Genomic DNA, 25,285 nt, shown 5'->3' on the forward strand with positions numbered 1-25,285 from the left:
ATAAATGATCAATAAATGACTGAAGCCCAGGAATACAATGTAGAATTAAAAGTTGATAGGGCTAACGCCCGTGTTATATCGATTCCATTCCAAATGACAAAATATATTTGATAACAACAGGATCAAAAGCAAATGGTAATTGAATTTAAAGGTTCTGCAGCCCCATCATCATGTGCCGGGAATAAAATCGAACAGCGCGCCTATATTAGGGCCCAATTCGCGTGTAGGCAGTTCGCACGGCTCCATTAACACCAATCCCATGGACGATCTGATGGAGATGGATTTTTCCGATCAAAAGACTAAATCGAGTTACAAATTTTTGTCCGGAAACAAATCTTCCAGTCATTGTAATCACAAGAACAACAGCTGTAACGGCACGAAGGGAAGACTGATGGAATTCATTGAAAGTCTGGGTGAGTTTTCCATGGCGCCACATAAGGATTTGGATGAACATGATCGAGATTTCAGGTGCGGTTATCGGTGTCGACAGCAAGAAGTCCGCTGGTCACGATGGGTACATAAATATGAAAGGAGGCTCGAAAGGAGCGTCAAACAGCAGCGACGCGGCTCCTTATGTGGATATGTCGCAAGGTCAACGTTTGTCCAGTGTGGATCCGAATTTCCAATCGCCTTACGCTCAGTCGAATGCGGGCCCCAACACCAATTCGATATTCTCTAGGATTCCAAACCCGTTTAATCCGGATTCACGCAGTGACTATGTGGATATGTTTGAGTAAGGCTCATTTGCATGTGCGTTTCCAGGCGCTTTATTTTGAATATTCTTCAGTTCCAGCCCCAGTAGAGGCACTTTGAAGCCAATGACTTTAGAGGAGCTCAGTCGGCACGTGCGCCGTCAACAGATGGAACAGGCTCATGATTACATAGACATGAACCAGAGGCAGCGAATGAACTCGAATTCGTCCACATATTCCAGAGCAGCTACTTCTCCAGGTAAAACGATTGGATTATTTTTGTCAATTGGCAACTACATATTCCTGTTGTTCTAGGAGCATTATCGGGCGATCACAATTCAGACATGCATCATTTGCCAGGAAGAGGCAGCCGTTCCGACAGAACTGACTCGTTTGGATCGCAATTGTCCACATCGCCGCAATCCGACCATATTCCTCATAGTTTGGACGAACTGGCGCGGATGTCTCAGAACAGTGCTCAGGATATGGACGGGTAATTTATTTCACACATATAAAAGCGCCGTAATAACATGTTTGGGACGGTTTCAGTTATGTGCCGATGTCGCCGGTCGATTTAAATAATCCTCCATTCCACCACAATCGGCAGAACAGTGCGGACCGGACCGATGGAGATTACTTGAATATGTCGAAAGGCAGCGTGGCGTTAAATGCCGCTAAGGATAACGTCCGGTCCAAACCGATCCCCATTCAAACAGCGGCAGGAAACACTTCAGTGGGAAATTCCAGCCCGCTTTCCATTTCATCGTTGCTGGGGCGAAAGGCATCGCCTACCGGTGGTTCTCCCAAGTTGCACCTACCGCTGAGCCCCTATTCTAGCCTTCCCCGGCAACGGTCGCCCAGGAAATCGTCGTTGCAGGTAGGAGTTCGAACAATTTCCTCATTCAGTCATTCACTGAACAATTATCCTTCATTAGACTAACAGCTCTAAGGACAGCTCCGTAAGCTCCAGTGTGACCACCACCCCGTCTAGTTCCTCAATAATGTTTCCTATGAGCCTAAATAGTCCATCATCGCCCACAGTGGGGCCGACTAGCACCGCTGGAACTCCTACTGCGTCTGCAATGAAAGTTCCGGCATCCATTCTGAATGTTCCCTATAAACCCACTGGCCACAGAAAGAAGGTTTGTTGATCAAATCATTACCCTGTAGCAATCGCCAAAGTACGAATGAAAGGTGAAGTTTCTAACCGATTCGAATTGCGTTGCAGAGCACGATTGATGGTTACACCATGATGGACTTTGAGCCCAAGAAAAGTCCCGTGGAAGCAGTTAAGGTGGATGAATCTGCTTACATGAATTACTGTCCGCCAACTGCAAGAGTCCCGAGACAACTAGACGTAGTGGACACCGATTACGCTGATTATGCTATAATGAAACCCTCCTATTTTTCCTCGTTCAAAACTTTGCCGCGGAAGAGTGGAGCTGCCCCTCCTCCTTTGGTCAGTCCATTGGTTTCCGCTGGGCCCAACGACCGGCATAGCATGTGTTTTATGCCCATCCAAGAATCCAATGAACGGATCAATAGTTCCACACCAGAATGCAATGCGACGCAAGGTGAAAAACTGGACAGAAATCAACCGGAATCCAATCCTAGTGAAGGTTACGACAGACTTAAATCGCCTTCACCGTCGCCTAAAAGTTTGCACCCGAACTCATCGAACTCGGAAACAATTAAAACACAGGTACAACGACCTGCATCCACGACGGGATCCGAAAAGCCGCCATCTAGACCTCCCTCAGAATGCTCGGAAGGTCTTACCTCTAGACTGGGTAGGCGCAATTTGCACCAATCAAAGCCTCACGCAAGAACTGACCAGATCGTTTTCTTGCAGGATCAAACTCCAGCGTCTATTCATCCAGTTCGTCAGCTTCAACTGTGGTAGGGGTTGTAACAAACCAACTGGAATCTGAGCAGGCTCCTCAACATGTAGTCCGACTTCACTATGCGAGTCTGGAGTTGTCTTGCGATCCTCTAGAAGGCAGGCGGAGTCCTAAAGCGACAAGCGAAACTAATCTGAATGATGGCGACCATACGACATTTGTTTATGCAGATATTGATTTTGTAAAGAGTGAGGAGTTGAGTCGGAACGGGGCTCCAACTGCGCCCAACGTGAGTAGTAGTAGTAGCAACAATAGCGCTAGTATAAATTAAGCGGTGTTATATAGACAATTTTTACCGGTAGATAATTCGTAAGATCTTTGATGGCAAGTTTGATTGAAGTGGCAACTGCAAATGCACTTTCTCTTTAGCGGGATTGAAAAATTGTCATCAAACATTTTATTAAGGAAGAATGCAGTTCTTCCAGTGTATATGAAAACTGTTTCCTAACTAATATACCATTTACGAACTAGCATAAAGATGAGATACAGCCGAAATTCCGGCAGTATGTCGCAATCCAAACAAAATTGCTTAATATTACGCTTAAATAAATCTGATTATTCGAAGTTATTCCGGGTTAGACGTTCCGTTTTTCCAACATCGAATCACTACCCGAAAACAAATCTGTAGCATTTTAGCATGTCTTATCATCACACGGCTTTAGCTTGTAGCCGCAGGCAGGAAAACGGAGTGTCGTTTTTATTGCAAATTTTTTTTCGATATAGACTGATTATATAAACTTTTTTTTTACATTGTATAGATAATTTTTTACACATATCTGCATTAGTGTAAAAATGTACTTTAAATGATAAGTTTTACTAAACAAATTATGTTTTTGGAGACAGTAACTGGATTTTTTTTGTTGTTCCAGTATAACAATAACTAAACAATTATGCCACGAAGATATTCAGTGGCTGCAAAATGTGACAAAATCCGATTCAATTATTGGTCCAAAAACGTCGTTTTTTGTGTAACTGTATTTTTACAACCCTATAGAGAAAAATTAGTTTTAAATAATTGTTGTACGTCAAGTGAACATATCATCTAAATGAAAAATGCATAATTAAAAACTATTATACGTAAGCATTGTACACTCTCGATTATAGGTAATTGTCCCAGCGACCCGGACTTGAACACTTTCCAAACCATTTGAGAATGTCAACTTCTGAATTAAAATAAAAATCATAATATTTACTAATGTTACTCGGCATTATTACTTCTATATTTACAATTGATAGTGAAAACTAGGCCAGTTGAAAAACATCGGGCATCACTTTCCAAAATAAGACAGAAGGGACGTTTTTATTGAATAATAAATAGCCTTATATTACTGCATAGTTAGTAAGGTGTTTAAATCTAATTTAACTAATTATTCTACTATTATTGGTGTTTAAAAAGTTCTTGAACTAATAATAGTAGACAAGAGTACCAGGATTGTTTAGGTCAAATACTAAGAAAACAGTTTTTAATTAATTGACAAAATGGAAGGAGCTGCGAAAGGTACTTGATGATCAAGCAGTCTAGCTAAAGATACTTTGTATTAAAGTGTTTCCGAGACTTTTATTCAGCATTTTTATTTGATGGAAATCAGACTACTACTACCGATCACTGCCGAAAATCACCCTAGTACTTCTTTTCTAAAACAAGAACCTTTTCTAGATCCTCCATAGAATCTTGCGAATATTTAGTGAATTGTTTTAGATAAATATAAGTATAATAGAACCGCATTTCGTTCAAGAAAGAAAAAACAGTGCTGCAATAGACTTTCCTACCCGAAATAGAATCGACACACAGTATTTTTACATTAGAACTTTATGTTTGTAATTGTTTAAGGAACGCTCGTGTATTTGTAAGTATACTATATTATACTCCTCAAACTAAATGTATACCATCGTAAACAATAAGCTAAATTTTTTCGTCGTTATAATGTTTATTATTATTATTATTATTCGTATTCTTAGTGATTGAACATGGTCAAGTTTGAGCTTTTACAACTGGCAGGAATTACAATTATTTGAGAAAATATTTCAGCAATTCACTCAGAAGCGCTCGAGTCGAGAGAGTTTCTTCCATAACTGATTGCAAGTTACATTCAGATCAGAAAAATTTATTTTTTTAATTAATTCACTTTTTATAAAATAGAAGAACAACAGAACCTTAACACTACCGATTGCAAATGACCCCAGTTGTAGCCTTAAATAGATAAAAAAATAATTTGAACATGATATTAACTTATACACTTCGTGTAATGTGTTTATATCACTCGAGGCTCAAAAATATATTCCTATAATAATAGTTCAAAACCTTTTTATTTCTAATTTTTAAGTCTTGTTTTTGTCGTTTAGTAAGTTCTTACATTTATTTATTTACACTTATATTCAGTGTTGGACAGTTTTTTGTTAATGATGTATTCTTCATAAGTTAGTTGCGTTGATTCGTAGGCGATTCGTTGCAACATGCGGTATTCTCTAGTGGTTTGTAGCCGTTAAAATGGAATATTCTGCGGAATTTTGGTACAAACTCCACTACTGAACTGTTGATCTATCATTCAAGATAGCAAGCAGCCTTACGTAAGTTCAAACGTTCCCGTTTTGGATTCTAGTTAATTTTGCGAAAAGGAGCTGCACTATTTGAACTTACAACATTTATAATTATGTATATTTTTTGTATTTTCGCTATAACGTTGCATTTAAACCTCTATGTATTGTTAACAGAAAAATGTTCAATAAATATTTTTAACATATACATTTGGTTTTATTTTATGAGTGCTGAACATGAACCTGTTCGGAAGGGCAATTTATTTCATTGTTCATCACCTAGCAAAAAATCCGCTTTCTATGGCACATGTCACATTAAATAAGTCTTACTTTGTGTGAAGCAGCTGAATTTTCGGGTGTGCTTAAGAAGTTCTAGATATAAAAGCTTATTACATTTAGAGAAGTAATGCCCGAACAGAACAACCCTGGAACTTCTATCATGCAGAAGAACTCCAGGAGTTCCGCGGTGCTGCGCTCTAAGTCGCATCATCATAAAGAAAGCAAAATGCATCATACGGAATATAAAACGCATCTCAGGGATGGTAAGAGCAAAATTGTGAATTTATTACAAGGATTTAGAAGTTTCGTTTTAGGCAGTAAATTGAGAGAGTTGCCTCAACAAGTACCGCACTCTGTGCCAAAGTCTCCCTCCGAGTTACACTCTAATAAATTTTCACCTTTTGGTAATGGTAAGTAAAGAAGCAACCCTCGAAAGTTAATTGCGAAAATTAGTAATGGAAACGTTGCAAATGTTATATATTAATAATTTTGCTGATTCTTTAGCATTATGCAACCTATTTCTCTAAGTTTTTTGGCTTTTAGATGTGACAGTCAATAAATATAGACAAGACACGAAATACCATCACTGCACCCTCCCAGGCGAACCCACAGATGTGTTAACACGGTACATTGAAGCGGGAGTATGGGTCAGTTTAAGGCGCTCTATTCGAAGGTCTTTACCATGTAGTTTTTCACAAAAAGTCTTTCATAATGTTACTTGATTTTAGAGCATTAATGATCAGCTCCAAACACCCTTATACGAAATACTTCGCTCCGTCACTCTACCGCCGGAAGGAGGAAGAAACGCGCCAATTACTCTTGTATTACCACATAATCCATCCTCTTAGCATGTTTACGTTTTACTTCGAAATGTTCATGTTTTTCGTTTTTGCATTCAAGGGCATTGCTAATCCAATAATTTTAATGGTTTTCCACGACGACAAGCAATCACTTCGAGCCATTTTTTACCCTTCTAATGGTTTGATGCATCTGTTTACTTGGGCAACAGTAATTTCTAAAGTAATTTCCAGTATTGCACATCCTGTTGATCTTGACTTCTTTGTGTACTGGATATTATGATAACAGCCAAAATGTTGTTTATATGAAAAGGCGGCTAATAGTGCTGAATTACTTGCAATCGTATTTCATTACTGATATACTTGCCATTCTTCCGCAACTTTTAAGAACCGAAACTGTGAACCGTTTAGGTTTCAACTACGACTTGAAAACGTATTCGACCAGATTTATAACGCCCATATTTATAGCAGCTAATTACGCCAGGTAAAACACAAGTGTATTTTTTATAGTTTCTAACTTAGAAACTGGCGAGTTTCACGGACTTTCAGGCGGTCGTGAAAATAATTTCTCCTGGCGTTTGGCGAGCAAAAGTGGCTTCAGAGGTACGTCGACGGCGAAAATTCTTTTCCACGACGGCCTAAAAGCCTGAAACTCTCCAGTTTCAAGCAATGCTTAACTGATTTGAGGTTCTAGATCAATTTTATTGATTTTAGGTATATCTGGTGTTTACGGATTTTGAGGCAATTGCGTTTATATTTCGGTTTGAGCATTTACGCATACCAAACTATCAGGCTCATTATGAATGCTCTCACAGCTGTGGTATTTTCTGTCTATATTTTATTTACTATTATGGTAAGTTTCAAAAAACGTTGTGGTTTGTAGAAACTTCGCAGAAACTGTGAAAATTTTTAAAAATTCCCGCGTGATACCGAGTTTCCGGAAATAGCAGCGATGATTATGAAAATATTTTCAAGTTCTCCTAAACACACCCGAAAATGTGCTTCTTAAAGAAACGTGAAAGCCTCGAAGAAATAATTCTGGGATGGCTTTTTTCGCAATATTTTCTAGACGATTTAAGCGAAACTTTTTTTAATGATTTTGATAACTTTTTTGTGTTAATAATTCCAGATGAGAAAAGCTCAACAGACATGGTGCATAAAGGAATTTATCCTGAATAAAAGTAGCAACCAATAACATCTACCATCTCTTTTAGGCGTGAAAAAAAATAAAAAAATTTGCAATTGTTTCTACAAGTTCTCTTTTGTCTAAAAACACACTTTACGCCAAAGTGTAAGTTAAATAAGTAGTGCCTAAATAAATCAAGTTGATTTCTTTTCAATTTTGCGTCAGCTTGTTAATGTTTGCTTCTATAAGAACAGGACTAATTGAGGCGTTTTAATTTCAGAAATTTATGCCTGGATACATAAAGGATTCTGTGCTAAAGCATTCCGAACATGTGGTAAAAATGCTGATGATGGTCAGCTACGGACCTCCCGTATTCAAGCAAATGCATGAAACCGTGTGTCCCATGATATTCATAATTATCGGCTTCGTATTTCACTTGATCATGCTCATTCACGTACGTTAATGTTATTATTATCACATACATTAACTTACTGATTTCAGGGAGCGGAAATTTGGCTAAAGTTCTTTAGCAAAGATTACAAACAAAGTGCCGTTTATGGGGCAACGGAGGCTTATATGCGGTATCGAGCTCTGCCCATGTCGTTACGAGAGCGAATTTATTTGTACCTGGATTTCAGATATCAAGGGCATTTTTACAAAGTGTGTTTACAAACACTTTTTTCGGTAAATTCAGTTTGCGTTGATTGCAGGAATCCGTTATACGTAACGCAACGTCTGTGGCTCTGAGACGCGAAATTTTACTGACAATGACCCAGAAAAGCATCGAGAAGGTGGAACTATTCGAAAACTGCCCAGTGATAATTTTAAATAAAATTAAAGCCAGCTTGGTTTCCAATATTTACCTACCGGGAGACGTTATTATAAAATCAGGAACAACAGGTAAATAAAATGAAATTTCAGAATTTTTGAAATTCAACACTCTTTTCAGGTCATTGCATGTTTTTCATACTCGCGGGCACAGTTGTAGTTACAACCACTGATAATAAAGAACTTTGCTATTTGAGGGATGGATCACATTTTGGGGAGATTGCACTAGTTGTGAATATCAAACGGGTAAAACTAAACACTTACGAATCGACGCACGCTTCAGTATAAATAAATTCAAATCACGCTTTAAGGTGGCAAATGTTATCGCGGTAACTGCCTGCGAACTTTTCAAGCTGGATCGAAATCACTTTTGGGAAGTAATGAAAAACCATCCACAGGCTTATAATAATATTAAAACGATGGCGACTGAACGTGTGGCCAATACAAGCCAGTCCATTGCGGATATTTCGATACGCGATAGTGTAAGAATATTTTCAAGATCGGCAGCCTTCCTAATGATTTTCATAATTTATTTGCATATATTTATTAATAGTTGTCTTTTGCAGATTTTTTCAACAGCGACTAACAGAAGCGGTGACAAACCGGAAATTGCAATAGCTTACTGAAAATTTGGCTGATTTAGAATTATGCGTGTTTCGGTTACGTTAGTTTTCTGGCTTTGCTTTTTTAGGTGGACATTACAAACATGTTTATAAAATGATTTAGCTTCAATTTACGTCTTTGTGACGATCCTGGCCACTAAAATTAAAAGATTGATATTTTTGACAAAAAAATCGTCGATGTTTTCAAACTTTTCGGTTCTGGATACCCAATTATATCTTGATCAAAAAAATCAATCTGTATGTGTTTATCTGAATCTTTTGACCTAAGAACTTTCTCGCCTTCCATATACAACTGCGCCCGGAAAATAGTCCAACAATCAAAGCCTGATTTTTAGAGAGGATGTCGATGTTGCTGGATTTCGGTGTTTTCCAATGATCTCTTTGCATTCTTTGCTGCTTGCAATGAAAATGGGCATTTGGAGCGAATTTTTATCACATCAACAGCTACTAACAAGCGCATTCAACGTTTGGGGCTTGGCAAACTCTGGATTTCTGACTTCGTTTTCTTTACGTTGGAGTTTAAAATTAAGTACTTCGTTGTAAAACGATTACTTTATGACTCTTTGTGATGTTAATTCGATAGATATACTTTTTATTTTCCAACGTCAACTATATGACAAAACTAGCATTTGATCAGCTCACTCCCAATCGTCATCCCATCCTTCTTCGTTCACATCTGGCGCTTCAATAGTAAGTTTGCTACTTATCACCGTAGCATTGTTCCCTATCAGAAACTTGCTATCACTTTGAATGACTGGTTCCATATCTTCGAAGAAGTCGATATCGGATGATTCCCTCACAGCTTTCGATTTAATATCCAATTCCGTGATATCCAATGGACGCTTTGCTTTGCTGTTAGTGGAGGTTTCTCTTGCTGTATCATTCAGACTGACTAAGAATTTTGCTGCGGATTCGGTCGGTTCGACAACATTGTCAGTATCCCATTCCTCCCAATTGTCTCCGGGCAATTCATCTGCCGACTGCTCAATCTCTTCATTGGAAGTTTCGCCTTCCTCCCCATCTGGCCTTTGGCGCTCTGGTAGCTGGCGAAGCGTACTGATAAATTCACCTCTAGTAACATCACTACGCTCTTCGACTTTCCCAGGCTGTTCCCTAAGGAAACTGCCTTCGTTCGGGCGGCCGTCGTTGAACAGCTTAGCTCGTTTTCCGCCAATTACAGTCGCCGCTCCCAATACCGGAACCAAATCTGAGAGAGTGCGCAACGTGGCAGCCACTAGTTCCTCGTTTGTGTCTTTGATTCCCACTAGAAGCTAGAAAAAATTTGGTTCGACATAACTTCGGGCATAATTAAAAATTGCCAACCTCTGGTAGAATCGGCTCAAGCAATTCCTCTTTCGAGAAGCACTCCAGAAAGTGGGGAAAATATTCCAGAATAATCAGTCGAATTTGGACGTCTCTTACACGGAATATGTTGAGCAGTTTAGGCGCTATGTGTCGCTTGAATAGCTCAAGGGAAAACAAAGCCCCATTTTCACCTAAAATGTAGTGGGTGGATTTCTTCCAATTTTTTGAAACGTTTATCATTAAGATTCATTTGAATCATGTTTGTTATAGCACATAACACTAACTTTTCTTGGGTACCAAAATGTAAGGCAGCAAAAAGTCCCGAGCTGCCTGATGCATGAGCACCATTCTAGATACAAGTAAGCCGCCCAACTGGCTGGCCACCATCTCTTCATCCAGACCCTCCAGATCCGCCTTCAACTGAGTGAAAAATTCCGATTTTTGCGCATTAGATTTCATGGGCAGCTCCACGAGAAACGAGTGTATTTGTATAAACTTGTGCTTGAAAAAGTCGTGCTCCAATAAGTCTCGCGGTTTAGGTCTTTGCATTATGCTCAACTCTTGCACCACGCGAGTAGATAAGTCTTTAAACGACTCCAGATTGGGAACTTCATCTAGAAATTGCATTGAGTTATGTGCCAGATAACTTCACTAGGCGCAGATGGGCCTCACCTTTGGGTTTGTTCTTCAGCAATTCAGTCACCAAAGTGCAAAAGGCAAACACATCGACAGAATCTTTCCTTTCGGGGCATTGCTTCAAATGTTGAGCTTCGCTTGTATCCACTGCTTTAGTGTACCTGTGAACTGTGGACTTTTGCAAGTACTCTTCTGTTAAACTGCCGTATTGGCACAAATATTCCATGCCGCCCAATTTCCAACTGCCATCGCGACTAACAAAAATGCACGCCAGGCAAATGTTGTTGTGCGAAACATGGGCCTTTTCATGTAGAAAACATAAGGCTTTCAATATAGAGTACAAGCCAAGGCAAATTTCAATGGTATTCAAATGGGGTATCACTTGAGACAGGGGCGTCACCTGCTCCACAGCTACATACAATTTGCAGCCTTTTTTCCATTGCGAAACGTACCGTATGATACACGGGTGACGATAAATCATCAGGTTCTGCAATTCTAAAACAATCTAGTCAATCTGTAACCGCAAACTTGGGACCGTTTGCTTGTACCTTGCTGAAACCTTCCAGCGGGGTTTGGGGTTTCCAGAAGGGCTCAATCAACAGCAAATCGCCCACAAATATTGACAATTTGGATAGAGTGCCTGCATTGTTAACAGTCGCGTTATGTTGGGCCCAGAAATCGGATACCTCAATGGCTTTTTGCTCTATGTCAATGCCAGATAAATGCGACTGTTCACCACCCATGATATGGCATTAGTTTACCATTTGTTCAGTGTATGTGCAACTAATTATTTATATAAGTATAGAAACATGTTTGATGTAATTATTCAGAGAAGTTGGGTTAGAGAATTGTTGAAATATGTCAATACGTTCTCCACAGATCACAGGGGTTAACACCTCTGTAATCTGTGTCTTCACTCAAAGTGTCAAACAGTGTCAAAGTCAAACTTTCTGTTGATTTCGGATGACTTGCTGTTTGCCTTTGGAATTCTGTAAAAACAAATTAATTTAGTGAGGAAACTACCACGTAAGTATTTAACTATGAAAGCTCTGCAGCTACTCCCATTAAATGTGCTTACTGTCCTTTCAATTTACGTTCAACTGGCGAGATCTTGCATTCTTTATTCTACTTACTTGGTTGCAGCATGATGGAGTCAATAGCAACAGATTCCGGAAAAATTGTGAAAATGGAAGTGGACTACAGTTCCACTTGCGACGAGAAAATCCCAGAGTGCCAGAAAATTGCAAAGTCTGGAAAATTGCACGATGCTCTTGAGCAGCTTCTGACCTTGGAGAAACAAACCAGAACTGGAGCTGATATGATCTCAACTGGAAGAGTTCTGGGTAAGTTCCACCACTTTCTTTATATCCAAACTTAAAAAAAATTGAACTTTCGTCTGTTTCAGTTGCAATTTGTCAGATATGCAAAGAGGCAAAAAACTGGACAGCCTTAAACGATCATATCATCATGCTGACCAAACGCAGATCTCAGTTGAAACAAGCTGTGACAAAAATGGTGCAAGAATGTTGCACGTATGTTGATGAAACTCCTGATCAGGAAGCAATGGTCAAGTTGATAGATACTTTGAGGTAAGCACATATACATATAACCAGATATAGATGTAACGGAGATTGAAGTAAAAATATATGTTCTGATCGACCAATCGATATGTTTAATTGTATGAATTCATCGTCTTTTCCATGTTCCAGACAAGTAACAGAGGGTAAGATCTACGTAGAGGTTGAGCGTGCTCGGCTTACGCACAGATTAGCGAAAATCCGTGAAGGAGAAGGAAATATCCAAGAGGCAGCCAATATTATTCAAGAGCTGCAAGTGGAAACTTATGGATCAATGGAAAAGAAGGAAAAAGTCGAGCTCATATTGGAGCAGATGAGATTGTGTCTAGCGAAGCAGGATTATATCAGAACGCAAATTATTTCCAAGAAAATTAACACCAAGTTCTTTGAGGATGATGGCACTCAGGAACTGAAATTGAAGTACTACAGGTTAGTGCCTCCATTTCCTTGTTTGGATTGGTTGCAAAGCTTTAAATAAATGTGCAGATTGATGATGGAGCTCGACCAACATGAAGGATCTTACTTGGCAACATGCAAGCACTATAGGGCAGTGCTGAACACCTCAAGCATCCAAGCCGATGAAAGTGAAAGGCAATCGAGTGCTAAGGCGGTTGTTCTGTACCTGATTTTGGCTCCTTACGACAACGAACAGGTACAGATAGAAACCAGAGGATTTTCAAATAAAAAACTAAAAAACCACTTTGTTTCAGGCTGATTTAACTCATCGAGTCCTAGCTGATAAGATTTTGGAGGAAATTCCTCTCTACAAGTCTTTATTGAAGTTGTTCACCACTCCCGAGCTTATCAAATGGTCAGGGTTGTGTGAACTGTATGAAAAAGAGCTGAAATCCACATCAGTATTTAGTGGCGATGAACAAGCCGTAAAGAGATGGGATGATTTGAAGTAAATAATCAGCAATTAAAGTTGCCTGAAAATTAAGGCCCACTATTTTAATTCTAGATCGCGAGTTGTAGAACACAATATCAGAGTTATGGCTAAATATTACACTCGCGTCAAGATATCCAGGATTGCAGAACTGTTGGATCTGTCTCCTGGTGATACTGAAGAATTTTTGTCCAATTTGGTCGTCAGCAAGACCGTCCAAGCAAAAACCGATCGACCTGCTGGGGTACGCATCATATGCGTTTTCCGCATTTGTACCGGCCTTAATGTCCACTTTGTTCGATTTCAGGAAGTACACTTTCAACAAACCAAGGATCCAAGCGATGTGTTGAACGATTGGGCGCGTGATCTTTCTTCATTAATGCAATGGGTCAACAAGACCACTCATCTAATTAATAAAGAGGAATGCGTTCACAAACATTTGCAGGCAACGAATGTATGAGGGCAACACAATCCGTCATCTGGCTTTCATTGTGATGATAATATTTCTTATTTTTAGCGCAAATGTTGCTGAAAATTTGAATGGCAAAGAAAATGTTCATCTCTTTTGTACCAATGAAAGCTAAATGACGGATTTTCGCATAACAAATCTCTAGGCGTAAATGGCCTTTAGCCGCCAATGTTTCTTTTTGCGTGATGTGTTTTATAGGCAATAGTTTAATGATTATATATTGTCATTTAAAACTCCGTTTTTGTGAATTATATAAAATTACTAAACTAGTTCGAAAGTGCATTTTATTCAATTTGTTGGCTCAACTACTACACAACCAAGTTAATCGTTAAATTTTTCTTAATTGTGATTAGTCTCTAATTGGACTTGCTAGCTGAATATAGGAGATTCATTACCGGGTAAAGGAGTTTGGCAATCTGAAATTCAAAAAAACAGAATGTGTGAAGATTAAAGTTAAATTTAATAACTGCTTACTTTTTTCAGGAGCTCTTTATTGATCCCAAATAGCATAAATATCGTTACTTGTATACCTTTTGTAGTATGCGTTATTAACATCAAATACAACTTTTGGCATTTCACGTCCCAGTTGTACCAATCCAGATCGTAAATCGCTTCAGACAGATGCATGCTCTATAATTCACAAGTTTATTCAGTTATACTAATACAAGGCTTCCCGTTTGTCACTAGCCAAAAAAAAGCGTTTAAACCGAACTTACAAACTCCTCATAATCTTCAGCAGTATCGCATGGAATGTAAGCAAACAAAGCAAATGATATTAATGTTATTCCTATTTGAAGCGCATTTCCATTCGGCTGAAATAGTTTTTCCATGTTTAAATACAAAGCATCTTCATACTTACATTAACAGTATTTTCATAGGGAATATTTACGGAAAAGAGTGAAAATAGCGAAAAAATCGACACTAATAATCCGGTGCAAATGTACAGAAAGTGCACCATTTGATTAATTGCGAATATCTCGTAGTTGTACCTGGAAATGAAAGAAACATTTTCGAAGTTGAGAAACATTAAAAAGATTGATTCTCACTGTTTAATCTCCAAATGCCATTTGACGATTTTCTTCACGCTGTTTGAAATGCTATGATAATTTTCAGTCGAAAGTCCCATTTTATTAGTGAATGTTCGTTCATGTTCGTTGTGTAATGATCGCACGTAATCGGTAAGCAACAACAATTGAACTTCGACATGATAAAACAGGTAGATAAAGTAAGCAGGAATAGTCACAGTGGGTATACAGGCAATTATATCGGCGAACGTCTCTATGAAGTTAAACAATTTTACAATAATTGAACCTAAAATGCATATTAAGTGAAAATATGTATATCAATATAGCAGTTCCTGAAAATCATGCGAATATTTCAAGGAAGGGCAAATTAAATGCTGCCAGTCCTCTAAATGCACATGTTTTTTTAGTACAAAACAGTGCAGGAGGAAAGCTCAAAAATCATCAGAGAATGCGAAAAAGGTTTCATTAAAGAAAAAGTATGTGAAAAATCCTAAAATAAATAGTCTATTCTTTTGCAGGAATTTTACCAGGAGAGAAATAGTCGGTTAATAGCTTAGATGTCAACATTATCTGGTCGCGGTCCTGGCACCAAAAGTATACGTTGACCCCTGTAGTTGCTAATGATGCCACTATCATCGCCACAAACATAGCGTTAATCTTATGCTTGATATAGACTAACAAGCCAGCAGTTTGATCACTTATGTTCGACGTGTCCACTATAAATAAGCGCTCGAACATTCGCAGTTGTCCGGCAAACATTTTGATTACGACAGGGTGAAGAACATTTAAGAGTAAACCCTAAAAAAACAACAAGAAATATATCTGTAATCTTAAGAAAATGTAATTAGAGAGTAAAGTAACGACGATTAGTCTCTCTTAAACACTGTTTTCTGAATTGTGTACACTTTAAAGGATCGTTTGATATTATTATAAAAATTCCTTACATAACAGTGAGCAAAGTAGGAACCCCCATATTGCTTAAAGAACGTCCAACTAAACACCGTTGTAAAATAATAGCTATCCACACTAACAGCTATTATGTCATATATTGCGAAAATGCAGTTTAAAAGAATCATACGATCGGAGATCATCAAAAATGAACAAATTTCGGGTAGCAGCGTGTCTGAAATGCATACGTTGATTATGAATTAAATGAACCAAAAGTTCAAATTAAGCGGGATTAAATATTCAACGCGTTAACGTATGTAACAAGCAAATGCAAAATTAAAATTAAGCGAATAAAATACAGTCAATTACATGGAACTTGTTGAAAACCATAAAAAGTAACGAATTTTTGGAATGAAACTATAAAAATAAGTAAAAGACAGCGCGAAGACGAAAGACTGAAATTTTTGAAAAAATCTTTGCTTATTGAAAAATTCGCGAAATTCAATTAAAGTTCGCCAAGTTAACTTGAACATTTTGCGTCTTTACCATTCGAAACTCAGAAACAATTTAATAATTTTCAGTATTCATATAATGAAAATGCTGAAAATCGTTGGAATATAATCAACTTACACGGATGTTTTTCCAGCAACATCACAAAACCTGCTCGTCTGAGTTTGAATTAACAATCATTTATGTGAAAATGTAAAATTTTGTTTAGGCATTAAGCTAACGATTCATTCGTATTTTTCTAAAAATTATTATTGACATTCAATACATTTTTATTGCTTTATATTAAATATTATCTACAGCGCGCTCCAACACTAAATGTGAAAATGAATATTTCAGCACAGTGATGACTATTTTAATGAGCCAGAGTGTAATCATTTGACTTTCCATTGGTCCAAAATAAACAGGAAGTAATTGCTAAAGGCCATGAATACAATTCGGTCTTTTCTCCCTATTAATATTATTATTTTATGACGCCAATTAAGTCAACCAGAAAGGATACATTTATTTAAAATTATTTGTAATTATCATCATTGATTTTTGTTTCTACAGCACTTCCTAAGGTCTGCCTGGTAATGGAAACATTTAGTATAAAGCTGCAAATAAATATTTTTTTAAAGTAAGAGCGTAACTGCAGATAAATCTTTTGGAAAATTTACAGAAAGTCCCTGATAATGTCGGCAGTCCGAAACTTTCCAATGTCTCCAAATCAACACTAATTAATTAATAGAGTAAAACACAAAATTCTAACTCTTTCGGTTGTAAATAAATAATTTTTTATCAAAACCGCAGATAAATCGGTAGGACTCCTTTTGAGCCCATCAGCTCTCATTAGCCTGAAAATAACACTCCAGAAACATGTACTTTCCCTTGCCTTGGCATTTTACATTTGGCACAAAATAAAGTGCAGGTGTTCGGTGTGTTTTTCAGGCTGATAAGAACAGGCAGTCCTAAACCGGTCTTGGGGGTGCCTGAGATTAGCACATCACAAAATCCGTATCTACTTAGATCAATAATGAAATGGTTTATGGATGTGTGAGACAAATCGATCACATGATTACTACTCGGTGTAAATATTTACTGATTAAATATTATTCTTATAGACATTGATTTTTTGAAAGTCATACTCAAACAAGTGCGAGTGCAACCAACAGACCGTCGACAGCATCCTGCTTTGTCGCACATATTATTTAACCACAGATCACAGAGTACAACCTCTGTGATCTGTGATTATCATGTCATTTTTGACAAGAACTGCAATCAATTATGTTTGTGTTTATTTTTTGATATTCCTTATTATTGAACAAGTAATGTATTATATAGTAAAGTCAGCTGCATAAACTTGCTTAAAATCACTTATCAGAGGTATTTAGCGAATACTTAGTGCCTGTGCTCGCTTTTGCATAAAATGCCAGCTTTAACGCAACAAATACCAAATTTCAATGCCAAAGTAAGGATGTAACTCTTTGTCCGCATTCAAATTATGTAAAACACCCGTTATTTTTCCAGGTAGTGTTTCTGGCCCATTTCATTTTCATTTCCCTTAGTTGTATGGGATTCTGGGCCAGCAATGCATACCTGTTTTACAACTGTATATTAATATTCCTTCTGCTGTGGAGCATTTTCCACAGTCAGCTTCAAGAACCGCTTCAGTTGGTAAGAAACAAACTTTAAATGCCCACCAAAATGTGTAATACTAATTGTTTCAGGCAATTGTTGTAAATGGAGTTTCCATTATATTGGACATTTTGTTGCTGATTATGAACTTCCCTTCATACAGCAGTGGTAAGCGCTGCAAAAAAGGGATGAAAAGGACTGTTGATGGATAAAACTTTGCATTTGCAGGAGCAGCAGCGAAATTCTCGGCAGCGATGGCTGTGCTTCATTTATTAGCCCGACCAATTTCCACTTTTGTTTTAATTAAAAATTTGGAGGAAAGAGGTGGTAGTACAGGTAAATATTGAGAATAGTTGTCGTTAATCCACTGGGTTCAAGACAAGTTAAACATATTTAAGTGTTTCTGGAGAAATTGTTTTCATTTGTTGGTGTATTCTGTTTGGAGTTTTGAGTCGTCAATGTTATTGGGTCAGAAAACAGAAAAAAAACGTTTGCGCAAAAACCACGAACGGTGGAAGATTTTAGCAAAAGCACAAAAATACATAAAAGTTCCTTCCTTTTATCGCAAATACTCCCAATATTAATTTACATGACCTAAATAGATAGCGTACATTCTCATGTTAGTAATGCATGCCGAGCTGGATTACATTTAATTCACATTTTTTCAGGAAATATTCCGAACATGTTCACTGGAACCCGGACTGAATCTTATGAGGACATTGATCGAACGACAGTTCCGCAAAGTTCTGCCCAGGCTGGCGGATATAACTTTGCAACTGCTCAACCGATTTAGGACACTTTATCTAAAAACTTTTTTTATCGAATTTCAAAGAAATCTCGTTAATTAATTTTATTTTAACCACTCATGTATAGGTATTAGCACCTACTTAATGAATAAGATTATACTTTATACTATTTCCGTTTATAAAGTGATTTTACCTTGTATAAAATTTTTAAGTAATTTTTAATGCAATTATTAATGTTAGTAGTGATTAAATATATTTAATCCACTGTTGACTAGGTAATTGGACTTGTATTTTTCGACTTAACTAGACCGACTAAAAATTCGCTTTTATCTAATATTCGAAGGAAAATCATTTGGCCATTCAAGGGATTCGTTCAGAGATTAACGGCCCGTCGGTGAAGAAATCCTACTCTTGTATAGCAGCCTTAAGTAGAATGACCACCAGCTCTTAAATACATGGTGTAGAAATGTATTTGTTTGTTTCGACTGACATTAAATCCGAAGTCATTCAACAAAAAAAAATCGTGAACACAAGATGGTAATTTATCAGACTAAATCACTGGAAAGGAACAGTAGACTTTCAGTAGCAATGGTGAAAAATCGGGCTGAAGACAACAATCTAAACATCGAATTAGGGCACTTAGACAAAGAGAAATTAACGGCAATGCGAATGCTGCAAAACGACAAGCAATGCTTTAAAGTAAAGTATTCAAAAAGCAGCATTTCAGCGGATAGCGCCAATGCTTACACCTCGGACGAAGTAAGTGGATGATAGTCTATTGAATGCATCAACTGTTTGCGTGGGTTGTTCTAGATTTTGAGTAAGTATTTTGTGCCCTCCATTGATATGAACGAGAGTTTTACATCGGTTGGTGATACGAGTAGGACAACATCGAATGTAGATTTTCAGGTAACTTTAAAATTACATAAGCAAAGACCTAAAAGAATCTAATGTTTTCCAATTATGAGTTTGTATGAATTTTAAATCTGGTGATTGCGCTGTTGTCTCGCCGAAACGTTATGAAATAAACGATATAAAAAAATTATTTTACACTTTGACTGAAGCGCAGGAAGGAAAAGCATACAATAACAACTACACGCAGTCACGAAAATAAATAAAAGTTTTGAATACTTTTATATTAATTTTTATATCATTCGCCATGCCACCCACACAAAATATTTGCAAGCTAAAACCCGAATACTGTTGTTTTCCATCAATATTAACCAACTTTCCCTTAATAGAAAATTCACAATATGCTGTTCACTAACGAGGAAATTGACAAAGAAAAAATCCTGTGCCTGCACTTGATTTCGGCGCATCGAACCGAAAGCTTGAACCCGCCCAAACGAAAACTGGCCTACATGTGCAAAGTGCATTCGCCACTGGAACGTTTGCTGGAAAGATCCAAAAGGAAGCATATCCATCAGGAGCAAAGAATGGCCAACATGTTACCAATCTATACTATCGGTAAGTGTTAAACTGTTACACTCAAAAACCCTTATTATTCAAAGGTTTTCTGCAGAAACGACAGAGTTTGGCAATAAAACTGAAAGCAAAAACTTAATAAACGACGGTCGGTTAGCTACCAGAATCCTACTAAACGAAAGAGTTCGGGAACTGATAAACACCGTGCTCAATGCACTGCGACAATCAAATCCCGATAAAAATTACGAAATTTTTGAAATGGCCAGCGATGTTTCCTGCTTGAAGAAGCTCCTTACTCGGAAAAAAATCTTGGATTTTCTGGACGAGTTGATGAACTGTCCTTTGATAAACAGGTAAAGTTAATACCTGCAATAATTCACTAACAAATATGCATCAATGTCAAACTCTTCGGAAGCATGATCATTTAAATTCCAGTTGCGAATCCTTCATTCTCACCGCCCCATTTCGAGTGAAATCCATCCAGCTGGAAATTCGCACCATTACCGGCACTCTTGAAACTTTGGTGAAGCAAATCAGGCAAAATGTTCTTCAACTGCCGGCTAGAAATGAAGTGAAATTGCCCGAAAAAATCGCCCAAGAAGAAATGAGTGTTAGGTATAGGAGGAATTTAACTGCCAACAAGTTTTGGAGGAGGAACATGTCAAGGAAGGAACTTGAAGAAGGTTGATACGGGAGATTTGCATTTGAGCGAAATGAGACTATTTTTGCCTCTTAGGGGAAAATTCCAAAATTCTTCAAGGGCTCTACTCGAGTAAGCAGCCGAGGTCTTCGGATCCTGACAAGAAATTGGGGAGGCGAGTGGATACGAATTTTGTGGAGAAAAATCGGAATGCAGCAGCTAATGCAAAAAAAGTCGAATATGATGAAGGTAGTTCAATTAAAATATTCATGTTTAATCTACCCAATAATGAAACCTCAGCAGATTTTCTTTCCCTGAAAACAAATGCAAAAAATGCAGTCGATTATCTGCATTAATTGTTACTGGAGCTTTGCAACACGCTGTATAATTTAGCTTTTTCCTCTGTTAGACGAAAGTACCGACTACTACCATCGGCCAAGAAGATCGAGCCAAAGTTCATCTTCCAAGTCTCGCAGAAGTTCGGTTCAATGTAAGTGTTTTAAGAGTTTTTCCATTAATCTCGAATAAAATTATTGTTTTGGTTTCTCAAATTCAGTTGAAAACATGCAATTCAAGAGAGAGAACTATTTTAAATTTTCCACATTTTAAGCATTTATCTACTCATTTCATAAACATTAGAGTTTTTGTATGAATAATTTTTCAATATTGCACTGGAAAACTGACAAGTTTTAACTTATTGCTGATTAAATGATTAAAACGCGTCTTTTAATTTTCAGCTAATATCATCGAACGTCCAAATATTCAACCAATCAAAATTCCCGAAAATGTTGCCGCTATAATGGAAGAATTAGATGATGAAACTGTAAAGAAAGACAATCAACAGGAATCAATTGCTCAATGCAGTGCAAATGAACCAGAAAAAGCAAAGTAAGTAGTTACTAATAAAAATTGATTGGCTACTGGAATACTCGATAATGGCTCACAATTTATTTGGTTACGACTTTCATTTATTTGATACGCGAGTCGCAGTAAAATGAGGCCCTTTAAGGTTGCTTAATTAAACTTTAGTTGGTAACTTTTGCCTTAAGTTAATTTTTGAGCGCGAAAATTTCAGAAACGGCTTAACAAATAAACATGTGTGGATCAGAGCCAGTTAAGTTATGACTTGTTTCAATATTCAAATTATTCTCGTTCCACGACTGTCGTACTCAGCATTTCGGTTTAGTCAGAGCGGCACTTTTACTAAATCTCAACTAACGTGGAATGCAAAGAAAGGCGTCAATAAATTAAGCTGTATGTGATTCTTTTATAGTTCTTCTCCAGATCCGAAATTCAATAAAAGAAAAGTCAGCATCTCAGATAGCGAAAACATCAGAATTCACCTGAAACAAACCACTTGTCCAGCCTGCATGGAAAGATATAAAATTCCGCTCCCGCCACCAAAGACCCCCAGAGTGAAGGTAAATAAAATGCGGTGGGTATTTTTGAATGCATTTTCCAATTCGGTTAATTCAATATATTTTGTACATAAAACTTGCTTTTTACAGCCTTCATCAGTGATTCCTTTGGCGCCAGGCGAGAATCCGGATCTGAAAACGAACAGCCAAAATCGCATTTCCATGCTGATCAACAAAGAACTGTTCAAGCTGCAGTCATATGAGAGAAGGTTTTCATCGGATGAAAGCTCAAAGTGAGTATTTGCATTTTTGTGTATGGGTATTTGTATGATTTGGTCAAAATTAGGCGAAACAGTTTGCGAAGAAAGGAATTGGAAGCATGTTCCTCTTCCTACCTAAACCTGTCTCCTTTAGAGTTGGCTAGAATAGAGCAGGAAATCAAGGAAAAGGAAACACAGAAAAAGTTGGAAAAGTTCTTGAAAAAGTAAATTAAACGATCGATTGTTGAAGAACCCAACGCAATAAATTTGAGCAAGTCAAGTTTCATATTTCGTGTTAAATGAGTGCATGGCAATCGAATAAAAAGAGGCTTAAAAAGTCGTAAAACAGTAGACACGTTATCCGAGAATTTTTCCACGCATATCTCTAGGCATTTTCCACTTTTACGATTTTTATATTCCAAGTGATGGCGTTTTTATGTAAATTGTCCATTCTGGTCGAAAATTGGAAGTTTAACCAAACGGATTATGTTACGCATTACTTTTTTAAGACTGGGAAGAGATTATGTTCATTTTTTTACTAATATTACGCAATGATTGAGTAATACATTCAAATTTACAGGGTGCTTGAAAATTAATTTTTATTATTAGAGTTGATGAAAGGTATATAGGGCTGATGAAATTGGGGCAAATAAAGCAATTTGGTGCCCATTGAAAGTTAGTTTGAAATTTGAAAAAAAAATGTTTTGGTCAGTCAAGATAAAACTTGAATTTTCGCTTGGGTGATGGTGTCGTTTGAGGTCCTCGGAATTTGTAGTTTTGTTTATTCTTACCTTAAAGATCACTTCAAATTAAGCACTCTCAGTGAAAATTTTCCTGAAGAGTCCATAAATTGAGCCAAAAAACACTCACAAACTTTTGAAATTTGAGTTTTCAAAAACACTTATTTATGCACGAAAATGATATTGTCCGGTGCTACTTGCTGCTAAATCGTGTTTTAGGTATCAACAGTTCATAACTCCACATGCAAAATTGTCTCTAAGATGCATAATAATTCCGTTTTTTGCAAAAGTTTGAGCGTCTTTTCTGACCTCGCCTTTGCTTGGGGTTACGTAGCATGTCAATAGACAGTTGCTGGATTGTTTATATTTCTTTGGAGAATTCAGCACAATGCGGTGTTGCCACGTATTTCACCCATTTATTAACAGTTTGTGTGTAACAATGAAAAAAAGGATTATTTCAAAATGAATGAACCACTTAATTCAGTTTGTGTTAGCATGGTAGCTATTGCATATAAAACCCTATCTAACCCAAATTAACCCAAATTGAATGAATCTGCATGGTAGGTATCTAAGGAAACAGTTTTCATTAACTTGAAACTTTTGCGCAGTTTTGGCAACACCGCTCGAAATTTAACGTGAAAAGTGAAGTTTTTTGGCGTAATTTATGGACCCTTCAGGAAAATTTTCACTGAGTGAGTTCACTTAATTGGAAGTGATCTTTAAGGTAAGGATGGACAAAACTACAAATTCCGAGGTCCGCAAACGACACCATCACCGTTATGGTTTGCTTATGGTACAGTAACATTAAAGAATTTTAGCCGAATTTTGCCGCTAAAAATATGCTCACCTTATGTGGTAATTTTCGTTTCTTTCAAATGCTGCGAAACGCACAGTTCAACCGAATAAGGTTCTTTCACTATGGATTTCTTGAAGTCATTCGGTTATAAGTTTGATTATGCAAATTCAGTATTTGCAACCTGAGAACAAAAGTTTCAAAAAATTGCTTTCCATTCAAGTTTAGGTCTCTAGAGTTTTTTTGTCTCTTTCGAACGCTGTAAAGCGCACATTTCTATCGATTACGGTTCTTTCGCAATAATTTTTTGAAAATTATTCGGTTAACAAAAAGCAATATTAAGGACCTGACTGGAGAAGTGTCATTGGTGTGACAGACAGACCGGAAGTCTAATCATGCTTTGTTGCCTAATGTAAATCTAATGAATATAAATTAGTGACAAGTTGTTAAAACCGGAATTTTCGCCAAAAAAATCACTCAAAAAAGTTGCTAACAAAAGAATTGCTTATAAGACGCCTGGGCCTGATCATCTAGGTAACCACGCGAATTTTAGTCGTTTGTGACCCTTCACCGTTCCGGATTCGAACCACCTTGTACTTGAAAAGGAATTGGCTCCAAACAAATGGCAATTAAAAGGGGAAAATATCGGAACCACGCATGAGATTCCTCAAATGACCAAAGCAAGCCAGCAACCAACTAACCGTCTAACCACCGCTGCTCTGCACGCCGACATACGACGATTGTACCCGAAATGGTACTGCGGTTCTTTCTTCTTTCGCTAAAACAAACGAGTACCTGTTGCGGTGAAGTCATGGCAACGCAATGCAACCGGCCAACCGCGATTCTTTGAACCGCGTCGCTACCGTTGGTACCAGATTTTCAGTCCACGGTCGGGTATAGGTTAAGTTTAACCTCAAACGTGTCGACTGGATGTATGTGTGTATATGTGGAGTTTTACAGAGATTTTACCGTTCATTTTGATTGAACTTTGTGGCATTTTCTGGCTGTTTGACGTTTCTGTTTTCGACCATATTTTGACAACCACACCCGGTTATACGGTGTTATGGAGTTGACTTTTCGTACATCAGTGCTGTTAATGTAAAAAAAAACACTTTTTGGATTTTATTCTCGCTGGTAAGCAGTCAATATTTTTATTAAAAAATTCGAAAGTTGGATTTATTGGGACAATTTCAGAGTGGCCTTCAACAAGCCTGTAAAAGCACTCACAAAGGGCCAAAAAATTGTTAAAAATTAACCGACTTTTTAGTTTCTGCAATTTTTTCGCCTTTTCCTAGTTACGCCGCTGGCGCAATCACAATTGTTTCGTTACTTTAGATCACTAGATATTTTAAACAAATTGCTTTTACTGATTCGTGTATGTACAGCAGAATGGAATGACACACCTTCTGACTAAGACAATAATTAATTTTCGGAATAAATTCCATTATATCACTTACATTGTTTCATGTAGTACTTGGTTTAGATCTAAGGTATTCAGAACCGGCCAGAGCGGAGCCCAATGGGCAGAGATTGTGATTTTATTTTATCTATGTTAGGTACCTACTTAGTTTTACCTTTTTCCATCTAAAATTTTTGTTTAATTTGCTCTTGATGGCTGTTTTGTGAGTAATC

At 37.5% G+C, this 25,285-nt stretch overlaps 8 protein-coding genes across 20 annotated transcripts in view; 6 read left to right on the top strand and 2 right to left on the bottom strand.

Moving 5' to 3' along the window:
• LOC109544458 (insulin receptor substrate 1-B) overlaps positions 1–5,334 on the top strand; it is a 66,389-nt gene extending 61,055 nt beyond the window's left edge. For 7 of the 8 annotated variants that reach the window (XM_019914639.2, XM_019914642.2, XM_019914640.2 and 4 more), the window contains 8 exons: positions 152–413; positions 469–733; positions 788–951; positions 1,008–1,185; positions 1,242–1,569; positions 1,628–1,834; positions 1,921–2,482; positions 2,545–5,334. In XM_019914639.2, the coding sequence (XP_019770198.1) occupies positions 152–413; positions 469–733; positions 788–951; positions 1,008–1,185; positions 1,242–1,569; positions 1,628–1,834; positions 1,921–2,482; positions 2,545–2,864 (2,286 nt within the window). In that variant the 3' untranslated portion in view covers positions 2,865–5,334. The remainder of the gene's footprint in view (positions 1–151; positions 414–468; positions 734–787; positions 952–1,007; positions 1,186–1,241; positions 1,570–1,627; positions 1,835–1,920; positions 2,483–2,544) is intronic. The other variant, XM_019914643.2, reaches the window with a different exon arrangement.
• A 47-nt stretch (positions 5,335–5,381) lies between these two features.
• On the top strand, positions 5,382–8,876 carry LOC109544460 (potassium/sodium hyperpolarization-activated cyclic nucleotide-gated channel 1-like). The gene is made up of 12 exons (XM_019914651.2): positions 5,382–5,670; positions 5,722–5,817; positions 5,951–6,080; positions 6,136–6,386; positions 6,439–6,688; positions 6,919–7,057; positions 7,611–7,784; positions 7,832–7,990; positions 8,041–8,230; positions 8,280–8,404; positions 8,470–8,640; positions 8,725–8,876. Exons 1-12 carry the CDS (start codon positions 5,535–5,537, stop codon positions 8,782–8,784), a joined length of 1,881 nt encoding a protein of 626 aa, XP_019770210.2. The 5' UTR covers positions 5,382–5,534; the 3' UTR covers positions 8,785–8,876.
• Positions 8,877–9,352: 476 nt separating this feature from the next.
• On the bottom strand, positions 9,353–11,584 carry LOC109544462 (protein-associating with the carboxyl-terminal domain of ezrin). Its single transcript, XM_019914654.2, has 5 exons — positions 11,271–11,584; positions 10,759–11,209; positions 10,371–10,700; positions 10,105–10,277; positions 9,353–10,052 (listed from the first exon to the last, which is right to left on the bottom strand). The coding sequence occupies exons 1-5, from the start codon at positions 11,463–11,465 to the stop codon at positions 9,420–9,422; spliced, it is 1,782 nt and encodes a 593-aa protein (XP_019770213.1). The 5' UTR covers positions 11,466–11,584; the 3' UTR covers positions 9,353–9,419.
• Positions 11,585–11,654: 70 nt separating this feature from the next.
• On the top strand, positions 11,655–13,923 carry LOC109544463 (26S proteasome non-ATPase regulatory subunit 12). Its single transcript, XM_019914655.2, has 8 exons — positions 11,655–11,748; positions 11,866–12,065; positions 12,128–12,311; positions 12,432–12,728; positions 12,786–12,951; positions 13,010–13,203; positions 13,261–13,429; positions 13,493–13,923. Exons 2-8 carry the CDS (start codon positions 11,867–11,869, stop codon positions 13,643–13,645), a joined length of 1,362 nt encoding a protein of 453 aa, XP_019770214.2. The 5' UTR covers positions 11,655–11,748; position 11,866; the 3' UTR covers positions 13,646–13,923.
• On the bottom strand, positions 13,922–24,078 carry LOC109544464. 4 transcript variants are annotated; one of them, XM_048663515.1, is made up of 8 exons: positions 23,708–24,075; positions 15,624–16,670; positions 15,207–15,477; positions 14,701–14,932; positions 14,544–14,643; positions 14,371–14,466; positions 14,129–14,284; positions 13,922–14,070 (listed from the first exon to the last, which is right to left on the bottom strand). In XM_048663515.1, the coding sequence occupies exons 2-8, from the start codon at positions 15,768–15,770 to the stop codon at positions 14,011–14,013; spliced, it is 1,062 nt and encodes a 353-aa protein (XP_048519472.1). In that variant the 5' UTR covers positions 15,771–16,670; positions 23,708–24,075; the 3' UTR covers positions 13,922–14,010. The 4 variants fall into 4 exon arrangements, with proteins under 4 accessions (XP_048519472.1, XP_048519471.1, XP_048519473.1 ...); XM_048663514.1 differs by having other exon boundaries at positions 14,701–14,965; positions 23,708–24,073; XM_048663516.1 differs by lacking the exon at positions 14,371–14,466 and having other exon boundaries at positions 14,514–14,643; positions 14,701–14,965; positions 23,708–24,078.
• Positions 17,302–18,716, top strand: LOC109544466 (type-1 angiotensin II receptor-associated protein). Its single transcript, XM_019914658.2, has 5 exons — positions 17,302–17,524; positions 17,584–17,730; positions 17,784–17,859; positions 17,920–18,027; positions 18,360–18,716. Exons 1-5 carry the CDS (start codon positions 17,483–17,485, stop codon positions 18,482–18,484), a joined length of 498 nt encoding a protein of 165 aa, XP_019770217.1. The 5' UTR covers positions 17,302–17,482; the 3' UTR covers positions 18,485–18,716.
• LOC109544461 lies at positions 18,904–22,406 on the top strand. 2 transcript variants are annotated; one of them, XM_019914652.2, is made up of 11 exons: positions 18,904–19,196; positions 19,251–19,346; positions 19,679–19,904; positions 19,960–20,215; positions 20,298–20,545; positions 20,599–20,751; positions 20,912–20,992; positions 21,240–21,390; positions 21,776–21,923; positions 22,011–22,153; positions 22,207–22,406. In XM_019914652.2, exons 1-11 carry the CDS (start codon positions 18,972–18,974, stop codon positions 22,346–22,348), a joined length of 1,869 nt encoding a protein of 622 aa, XP_019770211.1. In that variant the 5' UTR covers positions 18,904–18,971; the 3' UTR covers positions 22,349–22,406. The 2 variants fall into 2 exon arrangements, with proteins under 2 accessions (XP_019770211.1, XP_019770212.1); XM_019914653.2 differs by lacking the exon at positions 22,207–22,406 and having other exon boundaries at positions 21,776–21,937; positions 22,011–22,115.
• A 301-nt stretch (positions 24,079–24,379) lies between the features above and the next one.
• LOC109544548 (rho GTPase-activating protein 20) overlaps positions 24,380–25,285 on the top strand; it is a 104,805-nt gene continuing 103,899 nt past the window's right edge. Inside the window, exon 1 of one of the 2 annotated variants that reach the window (XM_019914808.2) lies at positions 24,380–24,787. The gene's annotated coding sequence lies outside the window, so the exon portion shown is untranslated. The remainder of the gene's footprint in view (positions 24,788–25,285) is intronic. The other variant, XM_019914809.2, reaches the window with a different exon arrangement.

The sequence above is a fragment of the Dendroctonus ponderosae genome, unplaced genomic scaffold (assembly GCF_020466585.1).
Source record: "Dendroctonus ponderosae isolate FM_Combo_2020 unplaced genomic scaffold, Dpon_F_20191213v2 Dpon_F_20191213_2, whole genome shotgun sequence".
In the NCBI taxonomy this organism is placed as follows: domain Eukaryota; kingdom Metazoa; phylum Arthropoda; class Insecta; order Coleoptera; family Curculionidae; genus Dendroctonus; species Dendroctonus ponderosae.

Excerpts from the sequence above, each read along its gene's own strand:
- LOC109544461 (XM_019914652.2), top strand. The coding sequence starts at position 18,972 with ATGGTAATTTATCAGACTAAATCACTGGAAAGGAACAGTAGACTTTCA. Across the intron at positions 19,905-19,959 it reads GTTACCAATCTATACTATCG|AAACGACAGAGTTTGGCAAT; the intron begins GTAAGTGTTAAA and ends GGTTTTCTGCAG. Across the intron at positions 21,924-22,010 it reads CAAAGACCCCCAGAGTGAAG|CCTTCATCAGTGATTCCTTT; the intron begins GTAAATAAAATG and ends TGCTTTTTACAG.
- LOC109544464 (XM_048663514.1), bottom strand. The coding sequence starts at position 15,770 with ATGATCTCCGATCGTATGATTCTTTTAAACTGCATTTTCGCAATATAT. Across the intron at positions 15,478-15,623 it reads CCTACTTTGCTCACTGTTAT|GGTTTACTCTTAAATGTTCT; the intron begins GTAAGGAATTTT and ends TTGTTTTTTTAG. Across the intron at positions 14,071-14,128 it reads ATAAAGAGCTCCTGAAAAAA|ATTGCCAAACTCCTTTACCC; the intron begins GTAAGCAGTTAT and ends TTTGAATTTCAG.
- LOC109544462 (XM_019914654.2), bottom strand. The coding sequence starts at position 11,465 with ATGGGTGGTGAACAGTCGCATTTATCTGGCATTGACATAGAGCAAAAA. Across the intron at positions 11,210-11,270 it reads CGCTGGAAGGTTTCAGCAAG|AACCTGATGATTTATCGTCA; the intron begins GTACAAGCAAAC and ends TTAGAATTGCAG. Across the intron at positions 10,701-10,758 it reads GCTGAAGAACAAACCCAAAG|ATGAAGTTCCCAATCTGGAG; the intron begins GTGAGGCCCATC and ends TGCAATTTCTAG.
- LOC109544466 (XM_019914658.2), top strand. The coding sequence starts at position 17,483 with ATGCCAGCTTTAACGCAACAAATACCAAATTTCAATGCCAAA. Across the intron at positions 17,525-17,583 it reads TACCAAATTTCAATGCCAAA|GTAGTGTTTCTGGCCCATTT; the intron begins GTAAGGATGTAA and ends TTATTTTTCCAG. Across the intron at positions 18,028-18,359 it reads GGAAAGAGGTGGTAGTACAG|GAAATATTCCGAACATGTTC; the intron begins GTAAATATTGAG and ends ACATTTTTTCAG.
- LOC109544460 (XM_019914651.2), top strand. The coding sequence starts at position 5,535 with ATGCCCGAACAGAACAACCCTGGAACTTCTATCATGCAGAAGAACTCC. Across the intron at positions 7,991-8,040 it reads ATCAAGGGCATTTTTACAAA|GAATCCGTTATACGTAACGC; the intron begins GTGTGTTTACAA and ends CGTTGATTGCAG. Across the intron at positions 8,405-8,469 it reads TAGTTGTGAATATCAAACGG|GTGGCAAATGTTATCGCGGT; the intron begins GTAAAACTAAAC and ends TCACGCTTTAAG.
- LOC109544463 (XM_019914655.2), top strand. The coding sequence starts at position 11,867 with ATGATGGAGTCAATAGCAACAGATTCCGGAAAAATTGTGAAAATGGAA. Across the intron at positions 12,729-12,785 it reads CTGAAATTGAAGTACTACAG|ATTGATGATGGAGCTCGACC; the intron begins GTTAGTGCCTCC and ends ATAAATGTGCAG. Across the intron at positions 12,952-13,009 it reads CTCCTTACGACAACGAACAG|GCTGATTTAACTCATCGAGT; the intron begins GTACAGATAGAA and ends ACTTTGTTTCAG.